This window comes from Haliaeetus leucocephalus, unplaced genomic scaffold, assembly GCF_000737465.1.
Source record: "Haliaeetus leucocephalus isolate CR32 unplaced genomic scaffold, Haliaeetus_leucocephalus-4.0 Scaffold0, whole genome shotgun sequence".
Taxonomy (NCBI): Eukaryota; Metazoa; Chordata; class Aves; order Accipitriformes; family Accipitridae; genus Haliaeetus; species Haliaeetus leucocephalus.
In genome coordinates, this window is record NW_010972436.1 from 12200236 (window position 1) to 12225942 (window position 25707).

The 25707-nt window shown below is 38.4% G+C and overlaps 2 protein-coding genes across 2 annotated transcripts in view; one reads left to right on the top strand and one right to left on the bottom strand.

Annotated features, from left to right (window-relative positions):
- The window catches only part of YME1L1 (YME1-like 1 ATPase), a 22690-nt gene extending 9519 nt beyond the window's left edge, over positions 1 to 13171 (top strand). The window contains exons 5-19 of the mRNA XM_010583490.1: positions 774 to 883; positions 2038 to 2188; positions 2280 to 2387; positions 2804 to 2886; positions 3743 to 3833; positions 5494 to 5646; positions 6976 to 7108; positions 7618 to 7680; positions 8194 to 8306; positions 8683 to 8838; positions 9560 to 9711; positions 10584 to 10710; positions 10811 to 10884; positions 11528 to 11614; positions 12814 to 13171. Of these exons, the coding sequence (XP_010581792.1) occupies positions 774 to 883; positions 2038 to 2188; positions 2280 to 2387; positions 2804 to 2886; positions 3743 to 3833; positions 5494 to 5646; positions 6976 to 7108; positions 7618 to 7680; positions 8194 to 8306; positions 8683 to 8838; positions 9560 to 9711; positions 10584 to 10710; positions 10811 to 10884; positions 11528 to 11614; positions 12814 to 12957 (1745 nt within the window). The 3' untranslated portion in view covers positions 12958 to 13171. The remainder of the gene's footprint in view (positions 1 to 773; positions 884 to 2037; positions 2189 to 2279; positions 2388 to 2803; positions 2887 to 3742; positions 3834 to 5493; positions 5647 to 6975; positions 7109 to 7617; positions 7681 to 8193; positions 8307 to 8682; positions 8839 to 9559; positions 9712 to 10583; positions 10711 to 10810; positions 10885 to 11527; positions 11615 to 12813) is intronic.
- A 5164-nt stretch (positions 13172 to 18335) lies between these two features.
- PTCHD3 (patched domain containing 3) overlaps positions 18336 to 25707 on the bottom strand; it is a 7923-nt gene continuing 551 nt past the window's right edge. The window contains exons 2-5 of the mRNA XM_010562889.1: positions 25453 to 25642; positions 25127 to 25248; positions 23202 to 23347; positions 18336 to 20113 (exon numbers count right to left, since the gene is read on the bottom strand). Of these exons, the coding sequence (XP_010561191.1) occupies positions 18498 to 20113; positions 23202 to 23347; positions 25127 to 25248; positions 25453 to 25642 (2074 nt within the window). The 3' untranslated portion in view covers positions 18336 to 18497. The remainder of the gene's footprint in view (positions 20114 to 23201; positions 23348 to 25126; positions 25249 to 25452; positions 25643 to 25707) is intronic.

A 25707-nucleotide genomic window follows, 5' to 3' on the forward strand; every position in this document is an offset into this window, starting at 1 on the left:
TTTAACCCCCCCCACGAAAAAAACCCCCCCCCCGTGCCCCCCCCCCCCCCCCCCCGGCCCAGTGGGATGGGGGAGAAAATCAGGAAAAGAAGTAAAACTCGTGGGTTGAGATAAGAACAGTTTAATAGAACAGAAAAGAAGAAACGATAATGATAACACTAATAAAATGACAACAGCAATAATGAAAGGATTGGAATGTACAAATGATGCGCAGTGCAATTGCTCACCACCTGCCGATCAACACCCAGTTAATCCCCGAGTGGTGATTCCCTGCCCCCACTCGCCCCAGTTTCTGTACTAGATGTGACGTCACATGGTATGGAATACACTGTTGGCCAGTTTGGGTCAGCTGTCCTGGCTCTATCCTGTGCCAACTTCTTGTGCCCCCCCCAGCTTTCTCACTGGCTGTGCATGAGAAGCTGAAAAATCCTTGACTTTAGACTAAACACTACTTAGCAACAACTGAAAACATCAGTGTTATCAACATTCTTGGCATACTGAACTCAAAACACAGCACTGTACCAGCTACTAGGAAAACAGTTAACTCTATCCCAGCTGAAACCAGGACAACTTTTTTGGTCAGGCATCTTAAACAGATTGCTGTTAGCAATTCTCTTCAGTTTCTACTGTGGATATGTTGGGAACGTTATATTCAGTTCAGTCACAATAGTTGTTTTCATATAATAGTTTCTGAAATTTGTTAGGCCTTTTTTTTTTTGTAGTGGTAGTAATGGATTGTTTTTAACTTTTTTATTTTTTATTACTACTTTAAGTTTACATACAATCACGGAACTTTAAGACTTTGAGATCAAGAGCAAGACGTCTGCAGTCAACATCTGAACAATTCACAGAAACAAAAAATTCACTTTCTTCCCTTTTGAAGGTAAATACGGGTAACATTATGAAGTTGTTTTGGGCTTATTCAGACTATCTCTTTCTCTTGAATGAATCTTTACGATTTACCAAGGGTGTTTTGTTTCACTAGCGTGAAAAAAATTCTTAATTCTAAAACTTGACCTAATGATAACATAGTGTTTTTCTTACTAATACACAGATTTGCTTCTTATATCTCAATATAAAGATCATTTGAATTTTTTAGGAGAGTAGTTTCAGAGTAAAATGGTTCTGAACTCTAGAAATAAAACTTCATGTTTTGTTTGCGTGGCTTTGTTAAAAACAGCTTGGAGTCAAATGAAGTATTTGTTTAAACAGAAATACAGCTAGTTTAACATAGAAGAATGTGTATTTTTTCAAGCAGTTCAGCATGTGATTGATGTTTTAAGAATAGATTGACTTGTGGCTAGTATATTTTTAAGATATAAAAAATTTAAAATTGGTATTTTTATGGGTTACAAACTCACTTACATACTTAATTCAGCAGATTGCTACCCCAAGCCTGGATAGTTAAGCACTTAACAAAACCAAGTTAACCTAGGTACTGTTTGCTTCTAATTGGTTGTACAGAAGTCAGGCTAATTAAAGCATTTGATCTTATTGTGTGTGTAAATTAGCTTTGAACTCTCCCCTTCTAAGCATATGTGGTTTATTTCATCTGTGGACTAGGTATACAGTGGATGAAGATAAACCAGAGCTAGCTCCATGCAGTGCTATTCTTAAATTTGGCAGGGCATATGAGATGCATTTGATCAAGCTCAATCAAAACTATACTTAAAAGATATTTTGCATTTGGGAATAATTTAAGTTGATTTCAAGATGCAAAATGCTTAAGCTAATACCTCCCACTGAATCCAGTGTACAAAGCTAGCTGTGTACAAATCTGCCTTAGGCTGTGTTTTCTGTTTGGAACTGGGATCCAGGAGGGCTCTGAACCTGACCTGTTCAGCAAAAATCAGGGTGCCCCTGCTGGAGCTGTTGTGGTTCCACACTCAAGCTACTGCCCCATGTCGCCTGACTAACCCCATAGCATCTAAATTATATGCCTCCCCCACCGCCTCACCTCCCCATGCTGGCCAGGTAGTAAGTTAACTATGTATCACAACTTAGTGTATACTAACACTGCTGTGGAAAATATTTTAGGGCTTTATCCTGAGAAAGCGAAGAATTGATGTTGAAAACTTAGATACGCTAATGAAAACAAAAAACATCCCAGAGGCACACCAGGATGCTTTTAAAACTGGTTTTGCAGAAGGCTTTTTGAAAGCACAAGTATTCCTGCAAAAAACACTTGGTAAGTTGTTTTAGTTCACATATCTTGTCTTTGCTTTCAGAAAGTAGTTTATTTCAGCCTGTACTAAAACTTGTTTTGTTTTCTTTTACAGATTCCTTAAGAAGATCACGTTTGCTTTCTTTCTTTCTCTTCGTTCTTTGTTTTTATCTTGCTATATATTCATCATTTTTACCTGGCAAAGGTTCCTTTTCTGATGCTGGTTAGTTAACTTTTTTCTCTGCACTGTTTCACTTGTGTTGTTTCTTCAAACAGATTTAGCACAAATTAAATTGTTATCACCTGGGTCTCAAGAACGTTAGGGTATGTGCAGAAACACTGAGGGAGAACTTCTGGCTTTGTATATGTGCTTTTGGATGCAGGGTTTTCTGTACTACAAATGACTGAAAAGCTCTTGCATCACTGAATTAATTGCAGATATTTTAAAGATTTTTTTTTTTTTTTTAAATATTATTCTTGCTGGACACTTGTAAATGGAAACTTGCCCTTTTAAAAGGGCAGGTGTAAAGTTAGTGGCTTAATGGTATGCATTCAAGTGATTCAAGCGCAAAGTTCAGTCTTGGAATGAAATGACTTCATGTGTAAATTTGTTGTTTATCATCTGCTGTTTGCTATTAGTACGCTTTCGAACATCGAGTATCTTTGATGCAGCAGTTGATCCAATCCAGTTGAAAAATGTTACCTTCGAACATGTAAAAGGGGTAAGTTCAAAATTAAAGTGTGTGGGGGTTCTTGCTTAATTAATCATTGTGAGCCTGAAGAATGTCTTACTCTGTTCAAGAAACTTCGTTGTATGAACTGAAGCCTTATACATATTGACTGCTCCAAGATAAAGGAGAGTTTTAACCACAATTGTTCTGTTTTATATCTTTGTGGCATTTAATGCGTTATAAAAGGTGCACTCTTGACTTGTTGAATCGCATTTTTAAAGGCTAGAATAGCAAAAGGCAGGCCATAAGTATCCATGTTAATTTATTTTTTGCAGAAATTGACCAATACAAGAAGATGGTAATGCCATTTAATCGTTTCTGTCTTAGATATTCGAAAGAGATGGTACTGATACTAGGACAGGAGATACAGAGATTCCCAGAAAGTAGTGGGCATGTCACTGCTGATGAGATAGCTTTATTTTTTTCAACTGTTCTTTGGCTGTCAGTGGCAAAATGAGGACCTCCCCCTCTCCTTCCCCTTGGACAAATAGATACAATTAATCTCTTTTTAAATAATTAGACTAGTATCTTGATGTAGAATTTTTGATTCTGTATTTATCTTGTTGGTCAGATCTGGTCTTTAACTGTTTGGTTATTCCTTCAGTACTATAAACTTTAGTATTTACTGATTCCTGTGAACAATTCTAGGATATAGGTTGAATTAAACTAATGGACACTCAGTATCCACAGAAATTCTGTACACTTTTTTTATCTTTTCTTTCTGTTGTATATTTTTGGTCAATACACAATTAGAGACTTAGTCTCTAACACAAAACCCACCTACAAAAAAAGATGCAGTATTTTATAAATGCTTAGTTATATTTTGTGGCATGTTTTTAATGTGTAGGTTGAAGAAGCTAAACAGGAATTGCAAGAAGTTGTGGAATTCTTGAAAAACCCGCATAAATTTACTGTACTAGGAGGTAAACTTCCAAAAGGTAAGAATCATTGCTCAGCAGAAGTGAAAATCATATGTAGCCATGGCTATCTTTGTAGCTTCAGTTCTATACTGAATGACTAATTTATAGCCTAGCTTCTGAATACTTTTTCCTTCAGTTAGGGAATCAAAAAAGCATATAACCAAAATGGGCCTAAATACTACTGTTGTATTGGAAAAATAGTGAAATAATGTAAGGCATAGGTAGTGGATTTCCTTGTTTGTTTAAAATATTTGAGGAACAAATGAGTCTTCAAGGAGAGTTGTGAAATCTTCTGTACTAAAGGATACTCTTAAATGAGGTACTTAAGAGTTGGGGTGACGGTAGTTAAGTTGCATGCTTCCTGTCTTACCTTCGGTTCCCCATGTGTAAAAATTGGTCATTGCTGCCTATCCCCACAGAGCATTTGAGGTATCTGAGATATTCAGATAGAAGAAGCAAAGGTGCCTGGATACATCTTACATTTTGTAGAAATTCAATAATAGCATTAGGGGTAATAAGCTATGACAGTGCAAAGCAGTGGACTGTAGATTCCAGGCAGAAAGCCTTTCAAAAATCAAACCTCTGTTTATAATTGTTAGCAGCCTTATTTAGAGGGTTAAGAATCAATATTTCTTTGAAGTCCCAAGAAACCTTTTAGAGATGATGTACTGAACTACAAAAACTCTTTTGCTTTGTCACTGAATGTAACATAGTATTAAAAAATTACTTACTGATAAAATTATGTATAATTGGTGTTAATGCCTTTTTGAGTAGTACTTTATGTAGCTCAGAGGTTTTGAGGTCTGTCTTCCCCTTCCTTCCACTGCTCCTTTAACTGTCTCTATAAGGATATCTTTTTTTTAAAGTTAATAGCTTCCTATCACCAATTCTTTTAATTCTGTTATACCTTTTCTCATCCAAGAAAGATGCGTAAGTTTAGTCTTGAGAACTTACCCAAGATAATGCAAAAATGTCCAAAAAAGAACCTGTATTATGCAAATGAATATGTTGGGGTTAGACAAAACTTACTGTACCTTCTTTAGTTATTAAACTAATATATAGTAGTTCTTTATCTTGAAAGGCAGGGGGGTTTATGTAACTGAACTCTTAAAAGGCCTTTATTTCTTCCTTGTGGCTTTCAGCACCTTTAGTGCTTCCTAGCTGCTTTATAGACAGTTCAGAAACAAATGTTTTCATTTAAAAGGATGATTAAGCTTAATCATAGTAGAAGGTCAAATGAATCTGAAATATGTAAACCTGGTAAGTCTCTATCCTGTTAGTGCTCTACACTGTTTAAAGACAATTACTTGGAATCATTTAATTAAAAAAAAAAAAAGTTCCACTTTCAGAAACGGCTAGGAGAATGTCAGTTTGAGGAAGACACTGTTAGGGATTCAGCTGCTGAACTCAACAGTGATTTCGCAGAATACTTCAGGCTTCTGTAGAAACAGATAGTCTTGCAAGTCTTTGTTGTTTAAATACATATTAGAGTGTATCTAGATCTGTTATAGAAGCTTCTTCAGACTGCAAGTAAGGAACAGTATCTGAAATGGGATGTTAACAGCTTTTTGACGCAAAGTGTAAATTATTTCTTCTAATGCATGGAAGAAATGGTACCTGTGTAATATGTGGGCTTAGTGTTTTTGTTGTTGTTTGGGTTTTTTGTTTGTCTTTATAGGTATTCTGTTAGTTGGACCACCTGGTACTGGTAAAACTCTTCTTGCACGGGCTGTAGCGGGTGAAGCTGATGTTCCATTTTATTATGCATCTGGATCAGAGTTTGATGAGATGTTTGTTGGTGTAGGAGCTAGTCGCATCCGAAGCCTATTCAGTAAGTTAAATACTTGTGGTTTTGAAATCTTTTTATGTGCGAGATTAAGTATTCAGTGTTGTTTACAAGGTTTGATTAGGTACAGTTCTGGTTACTGGAAAGTAGTAGTGTATGAGGCTAATAAATAAAACTTTTAACTGTGTAGGTAAATCTCATAATTCTGTGAGCATCAATTAACTGTAGAATCCTGCTAGTTATCAGATGAAATTATAGCAAAAGTTATAACTGATGTTTACAACATTCCCAGCGAGAAGTAATTTAATTAGAAATGTCATGTCCTATAAACTAAATGGAGTATTTAAAATTGTAATTTACTTAGTCATATGTAAATTATTGTAAATTTGAAATTGTAAATTTAGGATAAAAAATAGCATTAACTTTCTCAATTATTTCCCTCATATTTTCGTAATTTTTTAAAAATCTGAATTAGAGCTTTACAGCATCACAGTGTAGCACTAAGAGGAGATTTCCTTTCTCACCCCCATCAACAGGCCCAGGGCATTATAATGAAACTTTTAAAATTAGTGTTTAGATTGATAACTTTCACAGAAGAGGCTTTCTATTTTAAGTATGCAAATAAGTATTATCAGGAGAGGAGGGAATTCCACTTCTCTCTTAAATGGAAGATTGATAGTGTCAGGCATATACAACGTAGAAAGTAGTTTGCATTTGTAGGAGAAAACGTGACTTGCTTCACGTGGAAGGGATGCAAAATGTAACACATGTTGTACCTTAAAATGTGCTTTTCTTTCTGTTGACTACAGAAGTTTAGATGACTGACTTGTACATTAATATCAATGTTACAAGTATGTCTAGCTGGGTGAGATGAGTTGCATCCTGGTATGCATGTACCTGTTGATGGTCTTAAAGTTTATTATTGCGTTTTTATTTTCTGTTTTCAATACCTGTAAACTTGAGGGTGAGGTCTTCACTGTTAAATAACAAGCAGGTTCTATTAAAATAAGTTAACATTTAGACCTGTCACATTTCATATTATTTTTATTTAATAAGTGAATGTTGTCTGCCCAAGCCTATAAAATAAAATGTTGTAGGGAGTTGATACAAAATACAACAAATTTCTTAATCTATTTTGTTAGTAATTTCTTGTAGCATGATAAGTGGAGATGAAGAAACTTGCTTCTCTTTTTGTATTGCTTCATTTCAGATATATATTTTGGTTTTTTTAGGCTAAAATCAAGACAGTTCTGGTGATGTCTCATAGAACACTTTATAATCCAAGAGTAATAGAAATAGTAGAATCCGAAATTACATAATACACTGTCTGTTCCTTTGTGTGGTTGAAGTGTCTTGCTATTTTTGTTTTGTCAGGGGAAGCAAAAGCAAATGCACCATGCGTTATATTTATTGATGAGTTGGACTCTGTTGGTGGCAAGAGAATTGAATCTCCAATGCATCCCTATTCAAGACAGACTATTAATCAACTTCTTGCTGAAATGGATGGGTAAATATATGGATTCTGAGGGCACAGAAAGTGCTTGACTGACTGGTATTTTGAATATTTGGGTGAATTTTTCTTCCTTTACAGCTTTGATGTTTTTCGTTATTTTTTGCAATGCTTTTAAGGGTACAAATTTCAGATGCTTTTATGACCACTTTTTAGTACTGCCAACAGTAGCATTAATGGCCTTACTGTAAAGAATGTAGAAGCTTCTGAGTTGTAGTAGCACAATAGCTGCAATTATTTTAAATAATTTCTCAAGTTTTTTAGGCTGGCTATGTATCTAAAGGAGAAGTTCAAGTGTGAAATCAGGGCATGTTTTTAACCAGTTGCTGGGTTAAATGTGGTCATTTGTGGATAACGTTATGGTTTGATAGCTTGTTTTTGACTAGCCAGTTGAGGTAGTCTGAAATAAGAAATAGAAGTAGTTATTGACAAAAAAAGGTGTAAATTCTGTCTCCTCCCCCCCAAAAAAACCCAATTTCACCCTTTTTTTTTTTTTTTCCATCCAGCTTTAAACCTAATGAAGGTGTTGTTATTATTGGTGCAACAAACTTCCCTGAAGCGTTAGATAAGTGAGTATATTGTATTGATCATTTTTACAGAGCATGTATTAAAAAACAAAGAAACAACAAAAAACCCCACCCTGCAACAACAATGAAGTTGCTTGTGATAATCTTCAAGTATTACAGCATTATAGCTGGGGTTTTTCCCCCTCTCAAAAAGAATATGTATGGACCAATTATGGCATTTAAAAGGTTGTTGAGTGAAATACGGACAAATAATTAACATGCTTCTAAGCATCTAAAATTTCTAGAAGTTTTTCTGCTTAAATTGACCAGTTGCATTCCTTGTTTGCAATGCAAATTTTCAAATGCAAAAAAAACCTTTAAAAAGGGTTGGTAATAAACATCTTTCATCTGTCTTTTTACAGACAGATAAGAAAATGTATTCTTTGCATCTGTACACCAGACATAGTTTATGTAGTTGTCTTTAGAAATATCAGATGGATTTTTGTTCCTTGTATATGTTAGTAACAGTTTACTGCAGCATTTTAAGTTGATGTATTAAATTGTCTTTTCCCTTAGTGCTTTAATACGTCCTGGTCGCTTTGATATGCAAGTTACTGTTCCCAAGCCTGATGTAAGAGGTCGTACAGAAATTCTGAAGTGGTACCTTAATAAAATAAAGTATGACCCATGTAAGTAAATACTTTACTGTAATACCTCTTTATGTAGCAGTTTTTATCCTGGATCAGCCCACTCATGTATTAGTCCTTTATGCCATCAGCGATTGTGGCTTTACCGTGTGTCTCAGTAAAGAACACAAAAAATTGTCTAGTATGTACTGTTTCGACAGTTTTCTGAGGCAGTGTTTCTTTCTAGTCCCCAACAGTTCATAGTGTCTTAAGAATTCGGCTTCACTTCTTCTAAAGCTGAAAAGTTTTTGTTTGATGCATTATTTCTAGTAGAACATGATTCTTGGTTGTAATTCAGTAATTTCTTGATGTTTCTTCATTTTACAAGCTTTTTCAGGAGCAACATGGACCCTAATGACAAGTTTGTTTTTCCCCACAGCTGTTGATCCAGAAATAATTGCACGAGGCACAGTAGGATTTTCTGGAGCAGAGCTTGAGAATCTTGTAAATCAAGCTGCCTTAAAGGCAGCTGTTGATGGAAAAGATATGGTAACCATGAAAGAACTAGAATTCTCTAAGGACAAAATTCTAATGGGTACGATTTTATACAAAAGACATACATATATGTTGCAGTACACAGGGGTTTTCTTGTGTGATTAAGACTTTTATAGAGAAAGAGAGAAGTTTTTATGCTGTTGGGTTTTGGTTTATTGTTTTTTTGGGTGGGTTTTGTTTGTTTGGTTTGTTTTTTTAGAATAAATAAGTCTCCTGTTAGTTAATTCTGAATAGAACCTTTGGAGACTGGAGAGTATTATGTAAAATCTAGTATGGAATACATTCTTTAAGACTTGATACTTTTTATCAAAAACGCTGCATGTTGTACTTCAGCCTAGAGGAAGACACAGGCTTGATATCTTACCCTTCCCTTACTTATTCCTAAAGGAAAGGACAGAATGAACAACCAGAAACTTGGAACTTCTGTTTAACTTGTCATGTGATAACACAAAACTTAAACACCTGAGACATACACACTAAAAATCTGGTCTGTTCATATAGGAGAGAAGAAGTGGAATTTTCTCAGATACTCAGACTGCATTTTAAATCTATTCCATTAAAAGCAACCTGTCTGTAGAGTATATTGAGGTCCATTTTAGGCATTAAAATCCTATGTGTAAACATTTTGCACTTAATGAATGTGTGTTAATTTTGTTTGCATGCTGTTCCTCAGCAACTTTATGCTCTGTTTGAGTGTACGTAATGTGTGGATCGTGGTGGTCAGCTGTACAAAAAGTTTATTTAATGTTCCTCTGTTTAAGGACCTGAACGTAGAAGTGTAGAAATTGATGAGAAAAACAAAACCATCACTGCTTACCATGAATCTGGACATGCTATCATTGCATATTATACTAAGGATGCAATGCCGATCAACAAGGCTACAATCATGACACGAGGAACAACACTTGGACATGTGAGTATTTCTAGAACTTTATGTTGGGTTAGTGTTGTTGAGGACTTTGCCAACAATGCTATTTGTTTTAATTACATTAATGCATATTGTAGTGTGTGAAATATTCATGAGCAATCTCTTGGAAAACTCGCTGGTCATCTTTTCTGTGTGATAGAAAGCTTTCTTCCTTCAATTTGAAATAAAATAGCATACGCTAATATAATAGTTCACATATACAAGGAAAGAAATATAAGTATGTTTGATTCTGCTGCAGTTAAAATAGCACCCAGCAGTGAAAATTTGAAGAATGTCTAAAGGACTGGAAAATGGAAGCATTTCTCAACTGTACTTTTAACACAAACATCCTTTATCAAGATGTTCTTTGTCAAATGTGACTTTTTCTAAAACTAATCAGTTACCTACCTTGTTTCTAGCATAGATATCCTGAAGTTTTTCTATTCTGCCTTTAGCTGCCAAGCATTTGAACAGAAAAATATTTCTACTATGTCTGTTTCTGTTGAGCTTTATCCAAATTAATGTGTTCAGTTAAAGAAAATCATTGGCCTGAATCCTCTGGGCAAGTTGACTTGTGCTTAGTACAAGTGTAGGGAATAAGGATAAATGGATAGACTAGATTGTTCTGTTTCTTCTGGTGGTAGGTTTAAGTTGCTTAATTTTGTGGTGCTCATGGCCCGTAGGAGGCTATTTCACCTGGTAGACTAAGTACCTCCAAGCAAATCTGATGAGTGTGTAGACTAGGAGGAGGCCCAGAGTATTTACATTGTTGCATAAAAGCCTTTATATCTGCTTTGGATATAAACAAGAATATTATTTAGATTATTTCAGTATTTCTTTTGTTTATTGTTACCTGACCACAGTTCTGTATCTTACAGGTATCTTTGCTCCCAGAAAACGACAGATGGAGTGAAACTAGATCCCAGTTGCTTGCACAGATGGATGTCTGTATGGGAGGAAGAGTAGCAGAAGAACTCATATTTGGAAGTGATCACATCACAACAGGTCAGCTGATTGGTAGTTAAAAGAATTTTTGATCAAAGCTTGTGCACTGGCATGTTTAACTTGGTTTCAATAACATAATTTAAATCTGTTTGCTATCTAGGTGCTTCCAGTGATTTTGACAACGCTACTAAAATTGCAAAACTGATGGTGACTAGGTTTGGAATGAGTGAAAAGGTAGTATCATCAATCCTTAAATATTTATATGGTACAAAGAAATGTTCTGTTCTGTAACTAAATGCCTATTTGGCTGTCAGTGATCACGGAGACTAAGTAGTTCTGGCAAAAAAGAAAGTAAGCCTTATGACTGGCCCTACTATAGAGGACTCAACTAGAAAACATGTATATTTGACAGTTTAAAAACTAACTTGCAAGATCTTCACCTCAAAATTACCTTGGAAGTTACTAATGTCTGCAGAAAATGTTTATAATAAAACCAAGGATTTTGGAATTGAGGATAATCTTGGGTTTTAAGAGGGGGGGTGGATGACAACGTTGAGTTTTCTAGATTTCTGAAGAAACTTCGTTCGTCATCTTTATTACCCATCAAGTGTTAGTAGTCTAGGGATTTTGTTTTGTTTTTTTAATTAAGAAAATGCTTAATCAGGATCTATACTGTGACCTGTTGAAATAGGACTTTGCAGTGACTACATAGTTGATGAATATGCTTCTTGTTTTGCTTCTGTTGCAAGCACTTTGGCAAGCATTTGATTAATGATTTTATTTGTCGGCACACAGAGGTAATAGGTGATGAATTTCTTAGTGTTTTATGTGTACTGCAACAATGACAAGATTTTTTGTTGTTGTTGTTGTTGTTTAGCTTGGTGTTATGACCTATACCGATACAGGGAAAGTTAGCCCTGAAACTCAGTCTGCAATTGAACAGGAAGTAAGAACACTTCTACGGGTAAGATTCTCTCCCCCTCCACTCTGATACATTTATTTTGAGATGAGTTGAGCATCAGCATACTTGATTATTCAGTTTGCTGATGTACACTGGTGAAAATACACAGGTGGATGGAAGTATTCCCAAGTATTTAATGTAGCTGCAACTTTGAATCTCTGCATATCAAAACTTTTTGGTGATTGTCATGCACAAGTAGTGAGAAACACGTTGGTAGTGTTGGGTTCTTTAATGTATTCTTTAACACTTCCTTTTACATTTTGCCAGGATTTGTATTTTGCCTATTCAATTCATAGGAGAAAAAGTATGGCTATAAATTTTTTTAGAACAGATGTGAATGTTTTGTGTTACTCCAATATTTTGTAACTTGCAGCTAAATAATTTTGTCCAGAATCACAGGAATGGCCATACCAGATCAGAGAGTTGCCTTTTCAAGTATCCTTTTCCTCACAGTGATCAGCATCTGATGCTTAGGGAAATTTGTAATACTTGATAATCACAGAACTTCCAGATCACTGTTCTGGTAATCTGAATTAGTTTGGTACAGGCAGGAGAATTATTTATATCATAACACTTAAACAATTAACATATTTTGAACTGACTTGGTCATGTAAGAACTGTCTAGGTAGAACTAAAAGTTGAAGCTGGTAATGCTGGCAGTGTGCACCTACTTGTGGCAACTGGTAACTTCTTGGGTAGCTTTCAGCTTTCTAAAAGTACATAATACTTTGAGAGTTTTATAAGCTTTTAAAAAGCTTACGTGAGGAACATTCCTTGAATGCTGTAACACTGCTCATAATGTAAAATCAAATATATTTAATTTAATCAGCAAATTTCTAAATCTAGTAAGTCTTTTCTAAGTCATATGTAAAAATACTAAGGTTTGTCTCAGGATTTTATTTTATTTTTAATCCTACTTCTGCAAAATGCAAAGGTGGTATAAAGGGTAGTTTTTGTTTGGGTTTTTTGTTTTTGGGTTTTTTTGTTGTTTGTTTTTGGTTTTGTTTTATTAATTATGCCAGCTAGATTTTAAATCTTCATGAGAAAGGAGCTGTGCTAGCTATTAAATGTAAGGCACAACTTTAAATGTTTTGGGTTTTTTTTCAAGCTGTATTTACCTGGGAACAATTTTTAAAGTGGCATCTCGCTGGTTTTTTTGTTATAAAGTCTTAAAATCTCCTTCCACCTTTTTTTAATACTAGGACTCATATGAGAGAGCAAAGAACATCCTGAAGACTCATGCAAAAGAACACAAGAATTTAGCAGAAGCTTTATTGAAATATGAGACTTTGGATGCCAAAGAAATACAAATTGTTCTAGAGGGAAAAAAACTAGAAGTAAGATGATAACTTCTGGGATACAGTAACTGGTAATTTGAAGAATGTACATCTAGCAATGCAGTAGTCTTATGCAGCATAGCCTTTTTTTCCCTTCCTGATGTGTGTATGGCATTAGTGACACTTTAATATTATTCTGTCTCTTGTGAGCTTCTGTTACTCATCTATTTGTTGTGTCTCATCAGAGTAAGACACACAAAATAAAGCAAGTTCCTCATCCTCTGCTCCCTATACTCTTCCCACAAGAAGTTATTCAGAAGGATAAATCTCAGGGTTGAAGTCAGCATTTTGGTTCAGTCAAATGTGTTGAAGCTGAGAAGAAAAACATACAGATATACTGGTGTGTTTTGGCATAGCTTCCTGGGTCGTGCCGCTACATGTGCGTTTGAAGTGATAACCCCACAATATGTGCTATGGAATGTTTTATGGATAGTGACAGATTTGCAAAACCATAGTATGTAGTCTAATGCTCATGCTCTGTTTGAGGCTAGAGATCACTTTTAAAGAAGACTTCTTTAGAAATGTAACAAAACATCTCTAAGAATGAAGCGGGTAGACAGTGCATCTCTATTAAAGTGAGTTGTGGGAGCTCCATGTTAGACAAAAACATTAGCGATTGTGTTTTCAGGGCTCGTGGGGTTAAAATACACACATGTATGGCTGGGAGAGAAATTTTAGTGCAAAAATAACAGGCTAAACATGTCTAAGCCTCTTTGGACCATGTTTTGGGCAGAACTGTGGCAGGGATAAGAGAAATACCTGTAACCTCTGATGTGCTGCTGACAAGATTCTTAGAATTTTTATTACTGCAGTAGATGGATAACAGTGCTTTGACAGTGCTTTTACACTGCTGGAGATTCTACAGAACTAGTTTCTACTAATACTGTGTATGGGCGTTTGATAATCCAACAAATAATCTCTTCAAAGAGGGCAATATTGCTCGCTAAAGAGTAGTTCAGAAAATGTTTGAAGCACGTGTTGTTTCAAATAACATTCCCAGTTCTGTTCTACAGTAGAAGTAGGGAAATAAAAGCTTTTTTTCCGACCCTTACAGAAACGTCTGGAAATTCTAAGATAAGAAGTTTTTGAAAAAAAGAAAAGCAGTTTCCACTCAAGTGGAAGTAATTGCTAGCTATTATATGCCAGTATTCTTCTGATCTCATGGAACTGGTTTTTAGGAATAACACATCTTGATCATAATCTTTCTGCACAATTAATTGTAGACTCTTGGGACTATAAACTTCTGTTGCAGAGAGGGCCTTTATTAGCATATTAATGTTGAAAGTTACCATACTTGGACATTAAAATAGTTGGGCTGGTGCCAATAAATGTGAATGGAAATTGGTAGCTACACTTAAAACTAGAAGTAACATGGTATTTTAGAATTTTCTGAGTGTAATGCTTGATTATAACCTAGTTTTTTAGTAAGAGCACATGCATTTTTTTTCTTTCAAAATCAGGGTAATTTTCTGTTTGCCTATTTTTGTCAGCTTACTATAGTGACATCCCAGTGCAGTGTGGGAGAACTGCCAAATGTTATAAAACAGTATACCAAATGTCTAGGCTGACTAGTTACAGTTGTACATGCATTCTAGGAATATGCCAACAGAAACATAAATATACTGCATATTTGGCATCTGTTTTTGGAGTAATAAAGGTTAATTTTAATTATGCATATTGGTTTTCTTTTTATTCACTGTAAATTGCTATAAAATGTAATAACAAGTTCCCTATTATGTAAATTGAGGTGTATAAAACATTTAAACTTGTAAATAAATTTAAGAATGATGGCAAAATTGCACTCTGTAATTAGATTCTTAGGGAATGTTCTCCCTAGAAATTTAGACCTTTTTCTCAATCACTGCTTCAGTAGTTGGACTTGAATGGGAACTTTCCCGCTAAATAATGTGAACCTGCATTTAGAAACAAAAGCAAAAAAACTTTTCACTTTTCAAGTCACTAAAATCTATATTGAATGATCTGGTTTGGGGGGTAAGTCCTTGAGGTCTAACTTATTTTTCTCATTCAAAAGCTTCTTGCTACATGCAAAGAAGAAATGAGCACAGTCTCAGGAAAAAAAAAAAAAGGCAGTATCTCATTGGGTCATGAAAGAAGATTGTTAAGACATCAGCCACCAAGTGTAAAAGGTATCTTTGCTTTCTGGCCAACTTAATGGCAGAGGTGTTAATGAAGTTTACTGTCATACCTAGATGGTTGTGTGCATGCAATATCTGTGGGGTTTCAAAAGAAACTTGTCTGTTTAAGCATTGGGTTTGACCTCTGGTGTTCTTGGGTGCATCTAAGAGCTGAAATTCCCCCTCGTAATTATTGGGCAGAGTTAGGAGACCACAAAGGCAGTTTCCAAGCATCAGTCAGTGAGAATAACCTCAGTTCCCTTTAAGTTGTTGAAAGCAGGACAAAGCTAGGTGCTTTGACAGACTTTGCTTTTTAAATAGCCCTAAACTGGTCACAAGCACAGTGGCACATAAGAACTTCAAACTTGGGCATGATTCTGAATTTTCTGCGCTCCTGAGGCTGACTTATGCCAGAATTCTGCCGTCAAGATTAATACAAAGAAAATGCAAACTTCCAGAGGAAGATGTGGCCTGGCCTTTCCATCCACTTCGTACTGTGTGATGACCTGAGTCAGCTGAAGTGTCACAAGTTTTCTAAATCTTGATCCCTTAAACTGGCTGTGAAAATAGAGCAATCAAGCCTTTAGTAGCTGTCTGCTCTCTTGATCTGCTCGGAAACCTTTCCTAGAAGCAAGTAAAGCTGTTTTTGCTTCTAAAACATGGTCAAAGAACAGGGCAAGACGTGAGAGTACCCGCTTTTAAGTAGGCTGCTCGCTCCGCTTCCCTCAGAAGTAGATTTCCATTCTCTTTTTCCCAGAGCGTGACTCCTGTTCCTTCTATCTAGTGTTTATTAAAATGCCTTCCTCTGGTGTGGGCCAATGGGAGTGCATCATCTGCTCCTTTGGCAGCTTCATCAGTGCAGAAATGGCTGTATCATTTGCCATAATAAAAGCACCAATATGGACATTGAAGGATTTAATGGGAGAATGGGGGACTCTGGTGCATGGGGTTGGGGTTTTTTGTTTTGTTTTGTTTTTTCTTAAATCTAGCTTTGTGGTTAGTGCCCTGTCCAGGAAATTTAATGCTGCTGGCTGAGATTCAGTGGTATACTATATGGGCTGCGGTAGTACTGGGTTTTGACTTCCACCTCAGGAGCAGATTTCCTTGAAGCCTGATGCTAGTTTTCAGCATTTGACTACTCTTTCAAGAACTGCTTCTCCTTCTATGAACAAAACTTGCTCTTCCAACTCTGGTGTTGTAAGACCTGTAACTTTTTTTATAAACATTTACCCATTTTAGCTACTTTCACAGTAGAATATTCAGCTGCCTTAGTGATGAAACAACACACCTAGATTTGGTTTGAGTATCAAAACTGGAACAAGAAGGAAACACAACATTCTCTGGACATAGAAATTTGCAGTAAAGGTCAGGATACTTTTTGCAGAGAATTTAATGTAAGAATTCTCAGGCTGTTGTAGGTAGAGGAGTGGATGGTAGGGCATTTGGTGGTTTTGTTTGTTTTAATCTCCACAAAGTAAAAAAAGCCTATTGCTTTAGGACCTAGGGACAAAAGTACATATGGAAAGACCTATCAGCTGAGGTGTAGTTCTGGTTTTATGCACGTTAAGTATTCCCCCAAAAAACAGCTTTGTGCTTGACTTTATTTTGCTTTTACAAAGGGAGGGATATATAATGTGTCTTAATGATGACTATAGTTGTTACTCTTCAGACTAACATATCTCTAAAGGTTTTATTTTCAGCCATCACTGTAGTATTTGAGCTACTAACATATAGTATTCATATATTCATAGCAAAGTTTCAGGTGAACTCCATGTGGTCTCTGGCACTTTTTTTCCAATTTGAGAGGGTGTGCACAGAATCAAAATTTTTTGAGAAGTTTTGGGGTTTAATTTTCTTTTTTGTGGCAACTTTGTTAATAATGGCTTTTGGACAGAAAGTTGCCAGTGTTCTTTGATAAATGCTTTTGTTGCGTTCCAGATTGAGCCAATATTGAGTAACTGTGCACACAGTTTTCTTGGCTGACACTGATTTATCTTGAGCTTTGTTATGTAGCTTTCATAGTAACTCTAAATGGGAATTAATTTAATGCCTTAGACTATGATTCCTCTGAAAATTAGCATCAGTACTTCCACTTTGTCCTGGAAATTAATTACCAATTTCTGAGTGACTTAACTTCCAGTCCATTGTCCCCATAAACAGAGAAATCATGAAGGAAATAGAAGGATTCTGCCCTGTCTACTGGGTCTCATGCAACTGGTCAGAAATCCACATGGAACAGAGGCAGTCCCTGGCTTTCTCACAGAAAGAAACTCTCATCTCTCAGAAGAAACACTCCACAGCTGCAGATTTGGAACGAATGCTTTAGTAACTCCTAGACCAATTTCTCCAAAACTGCCAACATCAGTTACTATTGTTCATTTGATTTCCAACAGGTAGCTCATTAAATTGGTGACAAATTATGTACTGTCTTTTCATCCAGTGTCTTGTCCCTACAGCTTAAAAGACCACCTCATATATTCATAGCTCTTATTCAGTGAAAGGTCCTCTGCTCTATCACTGCATCACAGGATGGGTTGTCACTGATAAAGACAGTCATATATGGGTTTATAGTTTTGGGACTGACCGGCTTAAACCTGAGTTATTTTTTCACTTCGTCCTCAATCGGGTGTTGATTCCCTCTAATGAATCCTTGCCCTGTCATGCCATGGCACAGCATCTTCCATGGTGGTGACCCAGGAGGTCCACACAGGTTCAGTCACCTACAGCATATCCCTTCACAGACTGCAGCCAACAGAAGCTACACACAATCTTCTTAAAGCTACATAATGTTTAATCTTAGCAAGAGAACAGGACACTACAGAAAGACAGATGTGAACAGAAAATGTGAGTCAGTTTGCCTTCCCTAAGGGTTTCTCGTGCTGCATTAAAAGCCCAAGCAGACTTTGTCTCCTGAAGGCTTATGAGTTGTTGCAGTCTGAGGTAGTCCTGACCTCTTGTAATCTTGCTGTAAAACCTCCAGGTTTGAGCCTCCTGGGGGAAAGTTGTCTTCAGGCTCAGTGTTGGGCCAAGGTAAACAGGCAGGAAAGGCAAACCAGTAGGAGTTATTCTTCCCTCCTGCATGCACTGCCTGACAAACTTGTAACATAGTCCATTAAGCTCATGCCAGCCATGGTCAGTGTTTATAATATTCACTAAATAAGTCACAAATAAAAAAATATTTAACAACATTTAACAACATTGACAAGATGCTAGTCAAGCACACACAAAAATGAGAAATCCAAATCCATTCTGTGCATTTTCATTTCTTCTGTTATTTTTCTTACCTGGCTTTTCTGAAGCTTTTGCTTCCCTGTTGTATTTACTTTTCTGACCTTCATTTTCTTCATTTCTTATATTCCCTGAAAGTCACTGTATTTTAATCAACATATAGTAAATATATTACATTTAACTTAGTCACGGACAATCTTTATCATTTCTAAACCTAAGCTCTAGCTTTTTAGATTGGGTATTGTGGGGTGATCTGCCAAAGTTTCCAAAAAAGGTTAAAAATACCGGAATAAAAACAAGACCGTGAAGAGCCCCAAACAAAATAACAAGGAACATGATCTTGAAAAATGTTCTGAAGATGTAGGCTTTTGCTGCAGCCAGGACAACTACTCCTAGTATAGTAGAAAGTGCACCTTGTAATACTGGGTAACCTAGCAGGTACAGAGCTTCAATTGCCCTTTTATTGGCTGATGACTCTCCACTTGTAACAAAGGCATAGGAAATATGAGCAGAAAAATCTACTGAAAACCCTATACAAATAACCAGGTTGATCATGGATATGGAATCTAGATTGACGTTCCAAAATGTCATGAAACCAGCAACACCAACTATAACAGAAACTATAGCAAAAGTCACCCACAATGAACACAATGGGTTGGGAATAAGCAAAAGGGAGACGACGAGCATTGCCCCGGCAGCAACGACAATGTTCTGAACAGTGTTCTGCACTATTACCAGGTACTGATCGTAGTAGATGAATGCTGGGTGATACACCATTAATGGAATACTGCACTGCTCGGCCGTCTCTCTTAACTGATTGAGAAGATTCTTCTCGTCAATGGCTGAAGTCACGTTTACCGTCTGGATGAAGAAACGTGAAGCTTCTATTTTATCCTGAGTCTTGTTAATGTCCCACTCAAAACTGGGAACAATTTTGAACAACACACTTAAGTTCTTAATGAAAAGAGTCTTATTGCTTATATTTATCAAACCTTCTTTGGCAAGTCTTGTGTATACTCTCAGCCATGACTCTGTGAAGTTCTTGTCTACATAGGAAATGTCCTCTAAATTCTGTGTGCAGTTCTCGATGACAAGACAAACAGTCTCATTCCAGTAATCTACACTTTCAGTAATGACAACCATGACCCTGGGTCCATATGCTGAGAAGTATTTGTCATCGTCATCATAGTATGGAATAACGTACGAGTCATCACTCGCCAGATTTCTAAGATCAATGCCTTCCCTGATCTGAGTACATCCATAAATACTGCCACCCAAATATGTTCCATACAGCAATACCACAAGTAGCTTGATCCATTTATTTGTGAAGAAAGGGCCATAATACTTTTTAAAGAATATGCTCATTGGATGTTCACTTTCTGGCTGTTTGGTTTCTACCTCAGATGACTGCCCAGAACAGCTGCCTATACAGCAAACATTGTACAAGCAGGACTTCTCAGCCTGATCTTCACCTACTCCCACAGGCATACAAGTTAGCCAGTGTCGGTTTCCTTGCTCCCTTTTATAATTTAATACAATAACTGCCCCAAAGAAGGTCAAGGTATATATATAGCAGAAGACAAAAGCAGTGCCTGTGTAGAGGCAAAATGATCTCACGGATGGAAAAGCAGTCCAGACGCCAATGAAAAAGGCCAAAACATCTGTGAGAGTGGTGATAGTCACAGAAAGTGCTGCTTCTGTGTAAGTCTCAGCCAGCAGAGATTTAACATCAGATTTCTCTTTTTTTCTTAAACTTTGTTCCCAGGAAGCAATCATGATAAACATGTCATCAACACCAACTCCTGCAAGAAGAGAAAAAGTTAACCCTGCATTGCAAGTGGCAGCTTCCACTACCACCCAATAAAAGTACAAAATTAATCACATTTAAATCTGCATAAAATTTTGGAAAAGAAAGTTAGGATACGAACATTACTTTAGTGCTGATGCAAGTTGAACAGATACAGGAAAACAGAACCTTTGTGTGTAGCTGAATTTATTACATTTCAGAAACTCCTGGTGACCTGATGGGTTGTTGAGACCTCACCCTACTTTGCTGAAGGACTGAGCACACCTAGTCCATCTCTGACGAGAGTGCTGTATCTGCTGTCCAGGTGTCTGGTGATGTAGATTACATAGATCGAAATACATCGCTTTTTCTGATGCTCAACTACTGTTATCACAGGAAGCATCCCCCATTATTTCTGGAATCTCTTCTTCATCACTGCAGCAAATTAGAGCAATAATTTCTTGCTCTGCCTTCAGCAGACAGGGAGAACAGTTGCTATCACATGGGACAACAGTGATCCCAGTTTTCCAGTGGTTTGCTTTTTTATGCTCTTTGCTCTCCACTTATCTTCTCTCCAGTTTATCTTTCAGTATTTATTCATGATTTATTATTTGTTTATCTTCACATTTATAATGATGCGCTCACATGTACTACCCCCCACAGTCCTGGGAAACCCTGCCAGAAAGACTGGGTCCTGGGCTAGTTTTTGCTAAAACACGAGAGTCAGTGAGCTGAAGTTCAAAAAGGAAGAGCCAGTGTGCTTCTCTCAGCCCTGCTAACTCTCGAGATTTTAATCACAGACCTTTCAGTATTTTGCCAATGTTACTCTATCAAGGACTCTTCTACTCCCTGAAAATTAATCACACAAAAAGGGAAAGCAAGACCACCTGAATAGAGGAGCAACACAGATGATACAGCTAAGCACAAAAGAATAGATGACATCACTATCTGCTGCCTGAACAGACAATTGCCAGTAGACATGCAGAGAGGAATTCAGCAGCATCTCAAAAGGTACTACTGGATGGCAGCGAGCCAGGCTGATTCCAGAAAGCAGGCAGGCTTCAAAGCAATTAACCTAATGTACTGATAATTTGTTTGCTTTAATGCAAGGAAGACAAAAGTCTGCATTTTATTTATCAAGATCTGAAGAGACTAGCTTAAGCCCCTTCACTGTGTCCTGGTTTTGACTGGGACAGAGTTAATTTTCTTTCTAGTAGCTGGTATAGTGCTATGTCTTGAATTTAGTATGAGAATAATGTTGATAACACACTGATGTTTTCAGCTGTTGCTAAGTAGTGTTTAGACTAAGTCAAGGATTTTTCAGCTTCTGATGCCCAGCCAGCAAGAAGGCTGGAGGGGCACAAGAAGTTGGGAGGGGACACAGCCAGGGCAGCTGGCCCAAACTGGCCAAAGGGATATTCCATACCATGGGACGTCATGCCCAGTATATAAACTGGGGGCAGTTGGCCAGGGTGGGGTGGATTACTGCTCGGGAACTAACTGGGCATCAGTCAGCGAGTCGTGAGCAATTGCGTTGTGCATCCTTTGTTTTGTATATTCCAATTGTCATATTATTATAATCATCATCATTATTATTTTCTTCCTTTCTGTCCTATTAAACTGTCTTTATCTCAACTCACGAGTTTTACTTTTTCATTTTTTGATTCTCTCCCCTGTCCCACTGGATGGGGTGGAGTGAGTGAGCAGCTGTGTGGTGCTTAGTTGCTGGCTGGGGTTAAACCATGTCACCCAGGTATACAAAAGGGTCTTTCTGAAATTTAGAGCCTCTGCAATTGATAAGCAACCAAAAGCAAATACAAAATGCATTTGAATTATGCAGGAAACAAAGAAACAATGCATGCCCTAGGGATCATCTGCATTAGACATCTAGTATGACGCAAAGCCTTTATCAACCCGCATGTGCTTTCCTCAGCATGAGACCAAGACCAAGAAAAGATCACATGAATTTATCATGTAGGAGACCAGATAAGGATTTTAAAAGCAGTAATTTATTTGCAGCAATGTTACCTAATGGTATTTGGAAAGTTCAGCACTGGCTGTCAAGCAGCCTGTGCAACTGTGATGCAATGATACTAACTTCCTTGCATTTTTGGGGGGGAGCTGGTTGCATGAATGGTGCATCACTTCAGCTGTATAGCTAAAGGAGACGGTTTAGTACACAGTCATTATATTGCAGAGAAAATTTCACATCTTAACAAAATGAGACGGATTACTTATTTGAAATTACAGACAGTCCTGCTCACTGCTTAAACTGTATTCAGGCCCAATTTTATCTGACCAAAGACTACATTCTCAAAATGGGATACAAAAACTTATGGTAACTTGCTTCCCATATTCACCTCGTAATACAGGTACTGGATTGAGTCAGTGCCAGCGTAGCATGAGCTGTACACTGGGCACATGTTCCATGGTGCTGCTGTTGAGCTACCCTGAGGCTGACTAATGGCAGAGAAGTAGGGAGCTCTCACTGTACCCCAAAAAGAGGTGGTCAAGAGGTGGATGATTTGGGGAAGACCTCTGCACCTGCTTAAATCGCTGACAAATTCAGAAGTCCCATAGAACAATACTAACAACAAACTGTTTTGGGGTAGACAAACTTATCCAGAGCTAATAAGATATGTAAATGCTTAGAGTATGCCTATAGAAAACAGCAGGGGATGACACAGGGGAATGCAGGGACAGAACCCAGTTGAGCTCACCTCAAGTATCAGCACTAGTTAAATAAATGATTAGTCATCATGGCTAAATTACCAGGGACGCTAGGATAATGCCCGAAGTGCTAACCTTTCCACCCTCTTATTTATAGTTTTCATGCCATAGCACTGGAACTAGAGCAGGCATCGATTTTTGGGAAAAGCTGCCCTTCTGGCAGAGCCCAGCTCCAGTCCCAGCGTGGGTACGCTGAGCTGAGCGGCTCACCCACCTGTAGGAGCACAGGCGAGGCTGCACCTCCAGGTGTCTCCTCCCCTCACTGCAGGATGGAACTGCCTATGATCTGACGCTCACATCATAAAAGACTAACACCTTCAAGTTGTTTTAACTCCTCTCTTCATATCTGAAACCGACTCGCTTTTTCTACTTACCCAGAATAAGAAATGGTGCATTTGCTACAGTGACCACAAATGGCACTCCACAGAAGAGCATCAATCCAAAGCTGCTTAACACAGCTAAACCGGCAGAAACCACTCCACAGCATGCAAGCCAGACATTATTTCTTATACAGCTCAGTCTGAAAATATTTTAAGGAATAGCTTAGTTACAGGTCAAATATTTCAGCAAGGTGTTTGGCATGACAAGTGCACAGATACCAACAATATCCTGTCTGTGAAGGGAACTCTTGATGAAAGCTGCTATTTGCTAAGAGACCTCCCAGGTGTGAGCACTGGACAAGATTAATTTATATAGGAGCTGCTAAATAAATTATTACTGCTGGGCAGTTATATACCTAAGAGTAAAGATGTGTACTGATCTTTGCATCCTGGCAAAATGAAGGCACATAAGCGCTACCAGAGAGAGGCTAGATTTAGGGTGACCCAAAAAATTATGAATTTTCAGCTTTTTCCTTTCACATTCGTTCTTGGTGTAGCATAGAAGCACCTCCCAGGCAGTAAGTGCTGCGTAGAAAAGCCTTCTCAGCAGACAGATTGGGTACCAGCCATTTGCCAAGATGCCCCCGAGGGCTGGCTCGTGGGTTCCCCATGAAATGCTCTCAGTGGGAGACTTCACACCACACTGAGGGGGTAAAGAGTTGCCTCTTGCCTGACTAGTAATATTTTCCAGGCTGTAGATTATTTCTGAACTTTAAGAGAATCTCATTTCCGAGGCAAGAAGCGTGTGTTGGTGGAACTGCCCTTGCTCTGTCTGCGCTCACAACCAACCATATGCGAGGCAGCTGATATCCAGAAATTGTATAGCCTCATGGGCATGATGCTTGATGCAAGCGCTAAACCAGTAAGCCCACCCTCAGAGTAGAACTTTTTTTCTCAAGCACAGCACACAAAAACTGCCGTACAGTTGTCAAACGTACAATGGTTCACCTTCCACCAGCACAAAGAAAGGGCAGGCTAAGTTCTTTGTGGACAGCAGGTAAGGCTCAGACTCTACTAGCAAGCAGAATACCTAAAGCTGTACCCAGACCTGCAGTCATCTATGAAGCTAGTGCTCATTCATCTGTACCTTAACCGAGCAGGTGGCAAAAAAAAAAGTGTAAATGGATTTTAACATGGTATACTTCCTCCTCCCTCCCCTGCTTCCTTCCCCTTTTTAACTGACCTTTACAAAGAATTAGCATCTTGCAGGCAGGATAAGCAAGAAAGTAGTAGAATAACCTTAGCAATAGCACCACTTATTCCTTCCCTCTGCCCAAATGACAACTTTTCTGTTTGACTTCTATGCATTTTTTTGGTGAATGTCTCCACTGGGTATGCCAAGTTGAGCTGGTAAGTTTTGTTCAACAGAAGTGCTTATGCAGAATTTTGCCACTGCCAGGCTGGCTAGGCAACACTTCTGGCCCCCTTCCTGCATAAGGTAAAGTAGAACCCTTTCATCATTAAAAGCGTTTACTTTGGCATAGTGTTTTCCAGTGCCAAAGGTGCTGTAGCACCTCAGACCTCTTAAAAAGAGAAAGAGCAGGGGGTTGTTTCAGTTGTTTAAATAGTGTCAAAACCATCAGCTACAAAAAGGACTCTTACGAGGCGGGGACTACAGAAATGACTGATGGCTTCTGAGAACAGACGAACGGATACTAGCATTCAAGCTGTGCATGTCTGAACTGAATGCTTGCTCAGGTATGCGTCTGGTGCTTATCACGAACCCCATTTCAGCAGTTAGGAAATGCGCACAAGTAGGAGAGAAACAGCGAAGAAATACATTTTGCCTATTATTAAATGTCACGTGAAGTCTGCATGTTCAAGAACGACTTCACTTGACAAGAGCAGAAACGAATTTAGGCAAGGTAAAGAGCGGAGGTCACTTCTCATTGATCCATAGCTTAGAGAAGACATGTTACTTTAGGCAAGAGACGACTGAAAAGGTTATGGTCAAGAAGTAGGTGACGGAGAAGAGTGGGATCACGCTCTTGGCATTTCCTTCAAACTCCTGTTGTCTGGACAGCGAGGTAAAGTAAGTCACCTGTTGTTAAAGCAACAAGGAAAGAGAAGATGAAGGACTTGCACTCTTCTTCGTGGTCTTCACACGCACGCACATGCAACGCCCGACACCATGCCGGCACCGACGCAACCTGCAGGCCGTCCCGCCTTTCCCGTCCCCCGTCCCCCGTCCCCGCCGGCGACGGGGCAGCCCGGGCACTTGGGGTCTCGGCGGCCCCCGCGTTACCTGAACGGAGGTGAAGTCCAGCGCCGCCAGCTGCGACGGGAACTCCCGCAGGAAGCCTTCCAGCCACCGCCGGCTCTCCGCCGCCGCGGGGCCGTCCTCCTGCAGGTAGTACACCAGCTTCAGGGCCCGCGCCGCCAGCACCCGCCCGCCGGGGTCCGTCTGCACGCCGCCCAGCGCGGCCCCCAGGAACCTGCCGTGGTTGACGGGGAAGGTGAGGTTCTCCAGGTCGGCCGCCGCCCCGTCGGCCAGCAGCGG